At 34.6% G+C, this 12500-nt stretch overlaps 1 protein-coding gene across 1 annotated transcript in view; it reads right to left on the bottom strand.

Annotated features, from left to right (window-relative positions):
- LOC144959274 (uncharacterized) overlaps positions 1–12500 on the bottom strand; it is a 19972-nt gene that overhangs the window by 1649 nt on the left and 5823 nt on the right. Inside the window, exons 3-8 of the mRNA XM_078891816.1 lie at positions 5543–5699; positions 4069–4164; positions 3240–3423; positions 2372–2739; positions 1190–1379; positions 1–3 (exon numbers count right to left, since the gene is read on the bottom strand). The exon at positions 1–3 is cut by the window's left edge and continues 64 nt beyond it. Of these exons, the coding sequence (XP_078747942.1) occupies positions 1–3; positions 1190–1379; positions 2372–2739; positions 3240–3423; positions 4069–4164; positions 5543–5699 (998 nt within the window). The remainder of the gene's footprint in view (positions 4–1189; positions 1380–2371; positions 2740–3239; positions 3424–4068; positions 4165–5542; positions 5700–12500) is intronic.

The raw sequence follows: 12500 nt of genomic DNA, 5'->3' as shown, positions 1-12500 counted from the left end.
GATCTGCATTGGTTAGAAATAGAGAAAGTAGTCAGTAAAAAAATGATATGTGGCTATGTGGTCTTGTGGTATGACACTCGCTTTCGGGTCGGAAGGTCCTGGGTTCGAGCCTCGCTCGGCGCATAGTTGAGTCCTTGGAGAAGGCTCTTTACTCACATTCTCTCACCGTACTCAGGTGTAAAATGAGTACCTGGCAGTTAACAGCCTTGTCTCTGTCCCAAAAATTTGTAATATCGCCTGACAGGTGTCATGTCTCGTCCTACCTGTTATGTGTTGCTGTTGGCCAGGGACCCCTTGTAAAGCGTTTTGAGCACGTTTAGTGGATATTGCGCTATATAAAAGCTCAAGTTTTTTTTGTTTTTTTTTTTTTTAATATCTTGATAACTCTTGAATTTATGCCTTTGTTAAAAATAGGTTAATTCTTATCAATTTTTTAGTAGAAAAGGGTTTCTATTTGAACTATTGTGTTTTTAGTAATGGCAGTGTCATTATTACATAAATATGAGAACGACATCGACGACAGTGATGATAATGATGGTGATGATGATGGTGGTGGTGGTGATGAGAATGATGATGATGATGATGGTGGTGGTGATGAGAATGATGATGATGATGATGATGATGATGATGATGATGATAATTAATAATACGCAAGAATAATAATAATAATAATGATGATAATGAATATAATAATAACAACAACAACAACAATAATAATAATAATAAATAATAATAATAATATAATAATATTAATTAATTATTATTATATTATTATTATTATTATTATTATTATTATTATTATTATCATTATTACTATATTATTATTATTATTATTATTATTATTATTATTATTATTTATTATTATTATTATTATTATTATTAATATTATTATTATATATTATTATTATTATTATTATTATTATTATTATTATTATTTTATTATTATTATTATTATTAATTATTATTATTATATTATATATTATTATTATCATCATCATCATTATATATTATTATTATTATTATTATTATTATTATTATTATTATTATTATATTATTATTATTATTATCATTATTATTATTATTATTATTATTATTATTATTATTATTATTATTATCATTATTATTATTATTATTATTATTATTATTCTCATTATTATTTTTATGCAGTAAATCCTCATTAAGTACTCACCATCATGAAGTTCGTGTGTCGGAGATGAGAATGAGGATGTTGAAATGTCCTCAAAATCATGGGACCCTGTAGATGACGATGGATGACGATGACGATGATGATGATGATGGTGGTGGTGGTGTTGTGTCGACGATGACATCTCGTTGGGGTGGTGGAGGAGACTTTGCTTGGAAGCATCGTGGAGGTAACGCTGCAAATTTGTACCAAAAAAAAAAAAAAAAAAAAGAAAAAGATAAATATCAATTTCAATATCATTTAACCCCTCTAGGAAAATGTGCTGTTTGTTTGTTGATATGCGTGTTGTTGTTGTTTTTTTCCAGTGTTTTTTATTTCAATTTTGCTTTTTCTTATTTTTTATTCGGTGGTTTTTTTAAAAATTTGTTGTTTATCTTTGTTTTGTTTTTTTTTTGTTTTTTTTTTTGTTTATTTGTTTTTGTTTGTTGTCTTCTCTTTGTTTTTCTGTTTTGTTTGTTTACTTGTTTGTTTTTGATGTTGTTTTCTCTTTGTTTTTCTGAATTGTTTGTTTTTGTTTGTTGTTTTCTCTTAGTTTTTCCGGTTTGTTTTTTTATCCTTTGTTTTATTATTTATTTTTACGGTTTGACAGCGCTTGCTACCCACGACAAAGTGGACATGTTCAAACTCAGAAGTAGGCCCAGTAACAAGAGACCCGGGTTGCTCGTCTCAAATACGTCTTTAATTTCTATTTCATCATATTTTTGTTTTGTTTTGTTTGTTTTTTGTTGTTGTTTTTGTTTGTTTGTTTGTTTGTTTTTTTTTTTTTTTAATTTATTTTTTTTATTTTTTTTTTCTCTTTCTAAACGGGAAAACTTGAGACATCCACATAATCTGTTATTGTGAACCTTACTGACGCTTCAATCACATTTCTTCTTGTTCAATGTTATTTAGGTCCTCGAGCTTCAAGCAATAACGTTTGCTTTATTTTGGGTAATTTTATAGAGTGTTTGATCGAATATGGTGCAAGAGTTTGTGGAACAGTTTCGTCCGGATATCAGTTCGTGGCATTTGCCGAGAAGATCAGACGAAAATAAATAACATCAATTTAAATTTAATGTTAACGTTTCATAGTTATATACTATGAATCGCTGAGGGCATCTGTTTTTAGGCATGTTTTCTATGTGATTCTAACATCAAACAATGTATTTCAAAAGAAGTTAGATTTACCTGCAAGATTGAATGTTTATATCTTGGATACGATCCAATGACCTCTTCTTGGGTTGGAATTTGGAACCCCTGGAATCCTGCCTCGTGTATTATTTCCTGGCTTCCAATTGGTTGAATAGGCGGGCTGGCTAGGGAAACCCCGTTGAAGAAAGAGGTCAAGGTCGGCGAGGGTGATGGGGTTACGGAGGGGCTATCGTCATCATCAACGCGATCATCGTTGTCGTCATGCTCGTGTTTCCGTTTGCCATTCGATCGCTGTTGCGTGTTGCTGGTGTCTTGACGATGATGCTGGACCTGCTGCTGCTGCTGATGATGATGATGATGCTGTTGATGGCGAGGTGGTGGTGGGGGTTGTAATTTGAATCTCTCTATAAGTTGAAAAAAAAAAGGCAAAAAGAAATTAGTATAATAAACAATTGTGACCGATCTCCGAACATTGGAAATCCACCTTTGGTAAAAATGCATTTTCTTCCATTGCCCCTAGACTTCAAGTAACTTTTGGAAAACATTTGTATGATGCGAGATAGACTATTTGCCCTTGAAAACCGACCAATTAATCTGCATACAAAGGAATAATAATAATAATAATAATAATAATAATAATAATAATAATAATAATATAATAATAATAATAATAAAATAATAATAAAATAAATAATAATAACAATAATAATAATAAATAGTAGTAGTAGTAGTAGTAGTAGTAGTAGTAGTAGTAGTAGTAGTAGTAGTAGTAGTAGTAGTAGTAGTAGTAGTAGTAGTAGTAGTGGTAGTAGTGGTAGTAGTAGTAGTAGTAGTAATAGTAGTAGTAGTAGTAGTAGTAGTAGTAGTAGTAGTAGTAGAAGTAGTAAGATTCATCATTATCCACCTTGTTCAAAATCTGATGCCATCATCATCTCATCATCAAACCCATCGAAAAAATGGTCGTTGAAATCTCCATTTGTGGAAGAACCAAAGCTTTCTTGAATGTTGCCTTCATCGTCATCGTCATCATCGTCGTCGTCCTCGTCTTCGGATGGAATAGAAAAGAGTTCAACATTCCCTTCAGCAACCTGTATAAATGTGGAAGAAAAACGAACGACAGTTAAGTGATCTAAATCCCTGCGACTCCATACGAACATTATTTTGAATTGTATTTGCCAAATTTTACCACTCTCGATGCGATTCATAAAAGTTCGCCCATTTCTCCAATAGGTCACGTTAATCCGGTCCTACTAATTGAGAGTCCGGAGCCGTCCGGGGACATCAGGAGGACATCTAAAGTATTCTCAAGCCATCCGGAGGCCCTCAGAGCTGTCCGAAGCTTTCCAGAAGGCGTCAGGAGGGGAGGCCGTCCGAAAGCTCCTCGTGCTGACATTTCTTCCAGTTTGTATTTTCACCGTGGATCTTTTGTTATGCGTTTATTTGTTCAATTTGTCCATACCAGCTCCGGATGGCTTGAGAATGCTTTAGATGACCTTCGGGCGGCTTCCCTTGTGTGTGTGGACGTGTGTTTGTGCATGTGTTTAAGAGCGAGAGGGGGTGTCAATGTGTGTGCGTGTGTGTGTGTGTGAGAGAGAGAGAGAGAGAGAGAGAGATAAAGAGTGAGTGAGTGTGTGTGTGTATGTGTGTGTGTGTGTGAAAGAGAGAGAGAGAGAGAGAGAGAGAGAGAGAGAGAGAGAGAGAGAGAGAGAGACGAGAGGGAGTTGGGGACTAACCTGATTATATTCTTTGATCCTTTTTGCCCAGCTCAGATTCTCAGATCGAGCACAAGACTTCATACGCCGTCGGGCATTGGCAAACCAGTTGCTGACCTGGAGACAAAAAATATTTAAAAAAAAAGAAAAGAAGATTTGATTACGCCTTTGCAAGCGGGATTCGAATAGAAACATAATGACGACATCATCATATTTGTGACCAATCGTATCGAAAAGGTTTTATGTCGGGATCGACGTCCACTTATTTGCAGGTCTGATAACCCAATATATTAAGGGCTCATTGTTGTGCTGGAAATATTTTTAAATGACGCATAATTTTGAAAGAAAAGAAAGGAAAAAAAAAAAAGCTTTGATAACCCGTTTGTTTTATGAATTTGAAAGTTTGTTTACCGAAAATATCTTTTCAGACTGTCTGAATAAAATAAACTTGACCTTTTATATAGAGCAATATCCACGAAAACACGCTCAAAGCGCTTTACAAGGGGTCCCTAGCCAACAGCAACACTTAACATGGAGTAAGATACATGACACCTGCAAGGCTACACTACAATTTTTTTTCCGACAGATACAACGCATTTAACAGCCAGGTACTCATTTTACACCTGAGTACTGTGAGAGAATGTGAGTAAAGAGCATTTTCTAAGGGATCAACTATGCGCCGCTCAGAGTGGGACTCGGAGCATAGCCTTCGTAAACTTATAGATAGAACGAAGATGACGTCACTCTGATCTTTGTTATTGTTCTTTGCCATCCACGTTTATGAGTAATTCTCACTAAACTGTATGAACCAGACTATAAAAGTTCATGGTTACACATAGTTTTGTGCGTTGGTCCGTTAAACTTCCGGATGGCAATGTTTTGAGCTTCTTAGCCAAGCGCATACTATCTGTAGCCTGACAAGTCTTTGGCCACAAAAGAAAACAAATCGTGAGTTGTATTCAACCGATGGGATCCCTCGTTTCATTGACCTCTACTAAAGACTCGTCATCATCGCTTGTATCCCCAACACCGAACCCACTCTACAGCATCTGTGGAGTAGACTCTTAGATCATGGTCAGTGCAGTTGGACCCTTCCCGGCATTCTCTAGGGATGTCCTCCATCGTCTGCTCTGGGCATCAGCATTTACACAAACTAATCTCAGCCAGCCCCCACTTTTTCATAAAGTTAACACTTTAGTCCGTGCGGCTATGTGGTCTAGTGTATGACACACGCTTTCGGACCGGAAGGTCCTGGGTTCGAGTCTCGCTCGGCGCATAGTTGAACCCTTTGAAAAGGCTCTTAACTCACTTTCTCTCACCGTAAAGCGTTGTCTCTGTCGGAAAAAAAAAAATTGTAATATCGCCTAACAGTCGTTATGTCTCGTTCTACATGTTACGTGTTGCTGTTGGTCAGGGACCCTTTGTAAAGCGCTTTGAGCACATAATTTAGTGGATATTGCGTTATATAAACGCTCATTTTTACAGGGCAATTTACCTGTGTCATCGTCATGCTGCTGATGTTGACGAGCTCCAGTTTCTCTTCCTTGGAAGGGTACGGATTTTTCCGATGTCGATAAAGCCATTTCTTCAGGGGGCGGGTCATGTCCTGAAGGGTTTGGCGCTTCTGGCGGACTTTCTCGGGTAGAAACTTTCTGAAATTGAATAGAAAGGGGTTGTTGTTCATGTTGTTATTGTTGGGGGTCCCGATAGCTCAGTTGGGAGAGCACTCGCTTCACGCGCAAAGCGACCGAGATCGATCCCTGGTGAAGTCGAAATTTGTTTTCTGACCCCTCTGTCTACACAGCAGTGAATGCGTAGCAGAGGCTATTAGATTTGGCGGAAAGTACTTTGCGATAGACTAGTGTTCTATCCAAAGGATGGCAAGCAATTGCTTTAGTCCGTTTTACGCTATAGAAACCGGGATAAACTCCGGCTCCATGAGCCCAATGACTCTTGTTTTTTCGCCACCACCCATGTTTAAGAGTAATTCTCACTAAACTGTATTAGCCAGACTATAAACGTTCAAGGTTACACATAGTTTTGTGTGTTGGTCCGGATGGCAATGTTGTGAGCTTCTTAGCCAAGCACATACTATCTATAGTTATGTAATACAAGATATTATAGATATGCAAAAATACTGCTCTACTCTTTTGATAGGGCAATGTCATGTCATGTTGTTGCTTTCTACCGGTCCTTGAATGGCCCCGTTACATGTTTAAGGGTCAGCGAAAGGTCAATGTCCGCTCTTGACCTTATTGTCGGGAGAAACTGAAGATAATAATGATAATAAACTGTGTGTGCGTGTGTAATGTGGCGTGGCGAGGTCAGTCAAAGGGAGATAACCCCGGAATTTATTTTTCCTTATAAGAGTGAAAACCAAAACAAAATAACACATGTTAAAACACCCGGTTCTAGTAGTAAGTGGATGATGAACCCGACAACAACAGCATGGAACAATTCTGATTGCTGTCGTCTTTGTGTGTTTAGGACCGAATTGGTGAGAGCAAAGGTGGGAATTAGGACGAGGCGTGTAACAAAATTATAACTCCTCGAACCGACCCAGGCTCGAATGAGAGCAATAATTTATACCCAGCTGGTTCTTCTAACCGACGGAGTCATTAATCACGTGTTTCGCCGATGTTTTACCCATGAATCTTTTGTTAGGAAGAGTATAAACGTTGTTTTGTTTAACTAACTGAACATTGCCTTTGATAGCGTATGGATGGTATGCATTTTAGTAAAATACTCACCATGCCCATCAGATCAATCCTTCCAACATATATAGATAGAATGCGCTTGGCCAAGGAGTTCACAACATTGCCATCCGGAAGTATAACGTAACAACACACAAACTCTGTGTAACCATGAACTTTTATAGTCTGGTTAATACAGTTTAGTGAGAACAACTCACAAACGCGGATGGCAAAAACAATGACAAAGGCCTGAGTGACGTCATCTTCGAACTATCTATAAAACGAGGCATAACCTTAAACTTAAATGTTTCTAGTACAGATGTAAGAGAGTAAGCCTATGCAAAAGGTTATCTAAGACATTTGGTGCAAACTGTCAATTATATATCAGCAAATGGGTTTAGTGAGTACATAATGCAGGCATATCAGTTAAACTTGGTCCATGCATGATAGGTTTGGGCAGTTATTATGTCAAAGTTACTGGACAGGTTATCATGTTGAGTACTATTTAATCAATCATTCTTAAATTGGTTTAGGGGTGTTGAAACAGGTGAAAGGGGCATTTATCAAAATAATGTTATATCATAAAAGGCGGGGTTTAACATCAATATGTAGGAATTGACGTTTCAGGTTTGATTATGATTTGGTCTTACTCTTAGGGGTTGGATTATAGACTGACAGGGAACTGTCAAAACTGCAAGGGGGCGTGGAAACAATGGAACTGTGGGTAAAATTTTGATAGGGATAAAAGAGGATGTTTCGAGGAAAACATGATTCTCATTCTACCTTTGGAATTCTGCATTCAACTTGACCATGAGCTGCACACTTTAAACCTATTGTGCTCACCATCATTTATTTGCATTTACGAACTTAGAAATATTTCACGTATATTGAAAATGGTTACTTAGGCAAACGACTTAACATTTGGATTGATTTTACGGATTTGGAATTTATGAAACTGATTGAATTATGACTATGCTATTTGATTTGGAGTTGGAATTAATCATGATTTGGATTTTTAATTTATCACAAACAAATAAAGCTGTAAGAAGTGAACTTGGAATCTGGACTTTTATTTGAATGTCTTGATGTTGTGCATTCAGTTATCATCATCGGCCCTTGAACTCTTTATTCATTATTAACATCTACAACACAACGCAAAGGATAATACTACCATCTATCAAAAACACCACTATACGATCACAAGTCATTACATATGTGTGCAACTACCCCACATTATATATCTAATTTGGTGTCGTGACTCAGGATTCTTATATATCTTTATTTGGAGCCGTGATACCAGGATGTAAAGATGTTATCATTCCGAACCATGGATACACAAGAAATGTATATTGTTGCGGTGTTAACATCTATTGAAGTTTTTGTGAGACTCGAATTTTGAAGTGAAAATTGTGAACAGATAGGAAAATATTTTTATTTGGAAAAGAAAATGAACATCAATTTTGAAGGTGAAGTAGTATAATTTTTTGTAATGAAATGTTGAAAAAAATTATTGAAATTATAGATGATTCCTAAAATTCTGATAAAATACGGTTTTTAAAAAAAAAAAATTAAACGAAATAATATTGAAATTAAGAACCATAGATGGAACAAGAAAATATATTAAAAACTAAAAGCAATATATTATAGAACGGCAAAAATAATAATAATAATAATAATAATAATAATAATAATAATAATAATAATAATAATAATAATAATAATAATAATAATAATAATAATAATAATAATGCATTGATGCTATACGTATTTTATTTAATTAAAAAGAAGAGAGGGAGAGATGAAAAAAAAATTGCAGAATTTAAATGAATATTTTAGTGCGTTTTATTTTTCAAAATAAATGAAAATGCGTTTACTTACAATCAAGCGTTTCGGAATAAATCTTCGAATATTAATTTGTACCGTTAATGGCAATGTTTTGTTAATATCAGTAACAAAGATGTGTCGATTTTTATTTCAATTTTTGTATGTTACTGTTGGAATTATATAAACAGTTGGTCCATTATTTAATGTTGTTACGTTTTATTTTATGTCAAAATGACTCAAGAAGATGATGGCAATAAAAACACGTAAATTATAAGTTTTGATAATTGAAAAATGTCTTATGGTATTTATTGTTATATTACAACATCATTGATTATATTTTTCTCCCGTCGATAGGGATGAATTGGTAGGTTGATATTGACTCTTTGAGATTCATGGGTTCATGACAAAGAGCAAAGTTTTATATCTGTTTGTATTCTTGGTAATAAATGTGTGGGTAACGCAGCCAAGTAATCGACAACAGAGCTAATTATATATTTGTAATGAGAAATGGCGTTATAATAGATTACATGAGACATTTTGATTTTATCACCGAAAATTAAGTTGAGTCACTATGAGTCAATCGTTGTTTTGTTTAGTTTTGTTTTGAAACGCGTTTCATCGTGATTTTTAAAAGGAGACAGATTCTCATAATAACGGAATAACGGACTTTTGGTTTAAAGTCGGAGAACAAATAAAATGCCGGAGTATTCATTATTATGAAAGACTGATGTCTTGTAATGGGAGTTAAAATGTTATTACAGAAGAATAACAAAATATTGAAAATGCATTATCATGTCATGTGAGCTGATAATATTTGTGACACAAGTGGTTAACTTGTTAAGAATCAGCGAATTATAAGTAACCCATATGGTAAAATGCTGTAAATGCATAGTGGGTAAATAAGCGCAGTGATGTAAGACGCGGTAATTAAAGTGCACACGGTTTAAATTACGAGACGCAGGTAAGAGGCGTTCGGGAATATTTTATTTTGCGTTTGATTAAAGCGCACGGTTTAACATTATGAAAGAATACAGAATGCGGATAATTTTTATAAATACGAGGCGCGTGGTTAAAGCGCACACAATTATCAATGCTATATTAAGAGGCGCGAGATAACGTCGCAATGAGTTATATGAATATTTTTATAAGCCGAGGGCAAAGGCGCGAAATATTGAATTTTTATTGACCAGAGTGTATATCGTTTCTGCAAATATTTTGATTACCATATTTTTCTCCTATAGATTCGCTGTTGTAATTGTAATCAATATTTACTGCGTGGTTTGAATTTAACATTTATATCATAAAATTTGTAACTGAGTTGAAGAAGAAGTTATGTTCAATTGTCAAATCTTAAGTGTGTAATCATTCGGCAATCAGTTGAAATGGTAGGAAGTGCTACGATAACATAAACAAAATCATATTTCATTAAATTAGGGATTTTCTAAGGGGAATAATTCGAGTTAATCAAAGGCAGAAGTAGTGTTTGCACTTAAACATGATACAGTCATCACGAAAGAGGACACTTGCAACCATCAGTCATAACGGGAACGCTGATGACAACGACAGAGGCAACTCAAACACAGCCACAACAGAGGTCGGGAAATGTCCTAATCCCTTTGGTCTATCCACGAATACCTTGAAATGGAGTAAGCATCTCGACAAAACACTACGTCATTGATACGTCCAGAATCAACACAATCTACAGACTACAAACTACACAGCAACCTCAATTACATCGTACCTTTCAACTTATACAAACTTGACAGAATTCATAAAATAATATCTGTATCAACACAGATTTCTTCCATGAACCTTTTTATATTTACATTCTTTATTGAACAATTGGATTACTTGTATTTACTTCTACGACAACAGTACCCAACGATGTACGATGTCAATAATTACATAAACGTTCAAGATACGATTGTTTTTACAAAATGATGTCCAATTGTGAACAATACTACTTCCTTCATATACAGTGGTGAGCGTATTCAAATTTAAACTTATGTCAATATACAAGTGTGCAGCACCCATATCTACAACTTATAAACATTGAATATTATAATAACGCCTGTCTTAGTATCATTGTAAAAGATAAAGGCTATATATGTATATAAGACAATGCAGGAAAAGTATCGCAAAACGCCACATGAGCGATTTCCTTGGATTCATTATCGTATGATATTCAACAACCTGCGTTAAATAACGAAAATATTGTTGACCTTATTCGACCCTACTACATACACTACTAGACTACGTTATTGTTACATCATCTACCTGGTGTTTGGACTCACGTCACCCACCGGTACTCTACAGATTACATCATCTACCTGGTGTGTACTCACATGCCACCTCATCAAAACTCGATCAACAAACACAGACAATTACAACACACGACCTCTGTCGACTACTGCACACGAACTCTTTGTCAACACATGGCTGAGTTCACAACTTTCTTTTGACTTGCTGGTTAAGTCAAACTTCATTTAAATTCAAGATCTCGCACACAGTTAATCTTGAATTTTTACAATTTCATCTACAATGAGATTCAACGTATTCACAAGACAACCACAAATATCTACGAGGAGAATCGACCCAGATGCCGGAGATGAATGGATTACAGCGACGTCACAAGACCAAGAAACAACCCAACAGGTTAAGCATACGTTTGCTACCTGTAGAGTCTTTTTTCGTCCCAAATTCAAAAGACTCGAACAAATACAACACACTAATTGCAAAAGTTGGTCACTTTAGTAACAGCCCACAATCACATACTATGTTAGATTTTACTTATTTAGTTATTTACTAAACACTAAATATGTGATGTGAACAAGCCGGACAGACTAATGTCTGATTATTTATTAAACACTAAATATTTGAATGTGAAGACATTATTGTGATAATTCTAAGACATTTACAGAGGAAAAAGTTTTTAATTAATTAACAATAATTAAAGTGAATTTATGACACTTGGGCTATTCAGTGACCACAACACACACAACAATGCAACACGTAGACTAGATACAATCACCTCAACTCTTATAGTTGATATATTTTTTTTTTCATTACATGAAAACTCATTCTAAATGGAGACAATGACTAATTAACAATTACTGAAATTTTACAAGATGACCATTCTCGAAACGAACGGATTACTGAGAAATGTGACCCCTGATGGATGACCACAAAGAACAATTTGATATCAATGTAGTTGTAAACTACACCCTGATGACTTAAAAAGCTTAAAAATTGAAACATCAACAATGAATAATGAATGACAATAACTTCAACTTGAATTTTAAAATGATGATAATGTTATTATTATGATTTATTCTAAAATATTTTTATTACTAATTGAAATGTGATCCTTCGTATATGGATCTAGATGTCTATAAAATATTATTTGTACCACATATTATAAGTTGGAAATAATGTAATAATGTTGTTTAAATGGAATCATACAATATAAGGGAATGTACAAGGTATTGGCTTTGAGATGACAGTAAATGAGTAAACATACATGGAAGCTGAGATTATCACCCATGTCGTATCGAGTTGAATTTGAGATTGAATAAGACAACGTGAGTATATCACAAATGGAAATTGAACCATCCTTTTTCACGCAATAATATTTATGTGTGATGGGAGATGACGAGAATTAAACACTTTTATTGCTATGAAGGTGGAATTTAAGGTGAAAAGATAATTTTTCTTTGAACTTTTAATTAATTGATGAACTTTTCTAGTCTGGTTAATACAGTTTAGTGAGAACTACTCGTAAACGCGGATGGCAAAAAAAAACCAAAAAAAAACAAAAAACAACAACAAAAAAACACCCAATAACAAAGACCTGAGTGATGTCAACTTCGTTCTATCAATAACGGGAAGAAATGATGTGTATTTTATTTAAACGCATACAATCAATATACACAAAAA

Source organism: Berghia stephanieae, chromosome 13, assembly GCF_034508935.2.
Source record: "Berghia stephanieae isolate SIO BIC M18660-M18661 chromosome 13, UCSD_Bste_1.3, whole genome shotgun sequence".
Classification (NCBI taxonomy): domain Eukaryota; kingdom Metazoa; phylum Mollusca; class Gastropoda; order Nudibranchia; family Aeolidiidae; genus Berghia; species Berghia stephanieae.
Note: the sequence above shows the minus strand (reverse complement) of the source record. Positions and strands in the feature narration are given on the sequence as shown.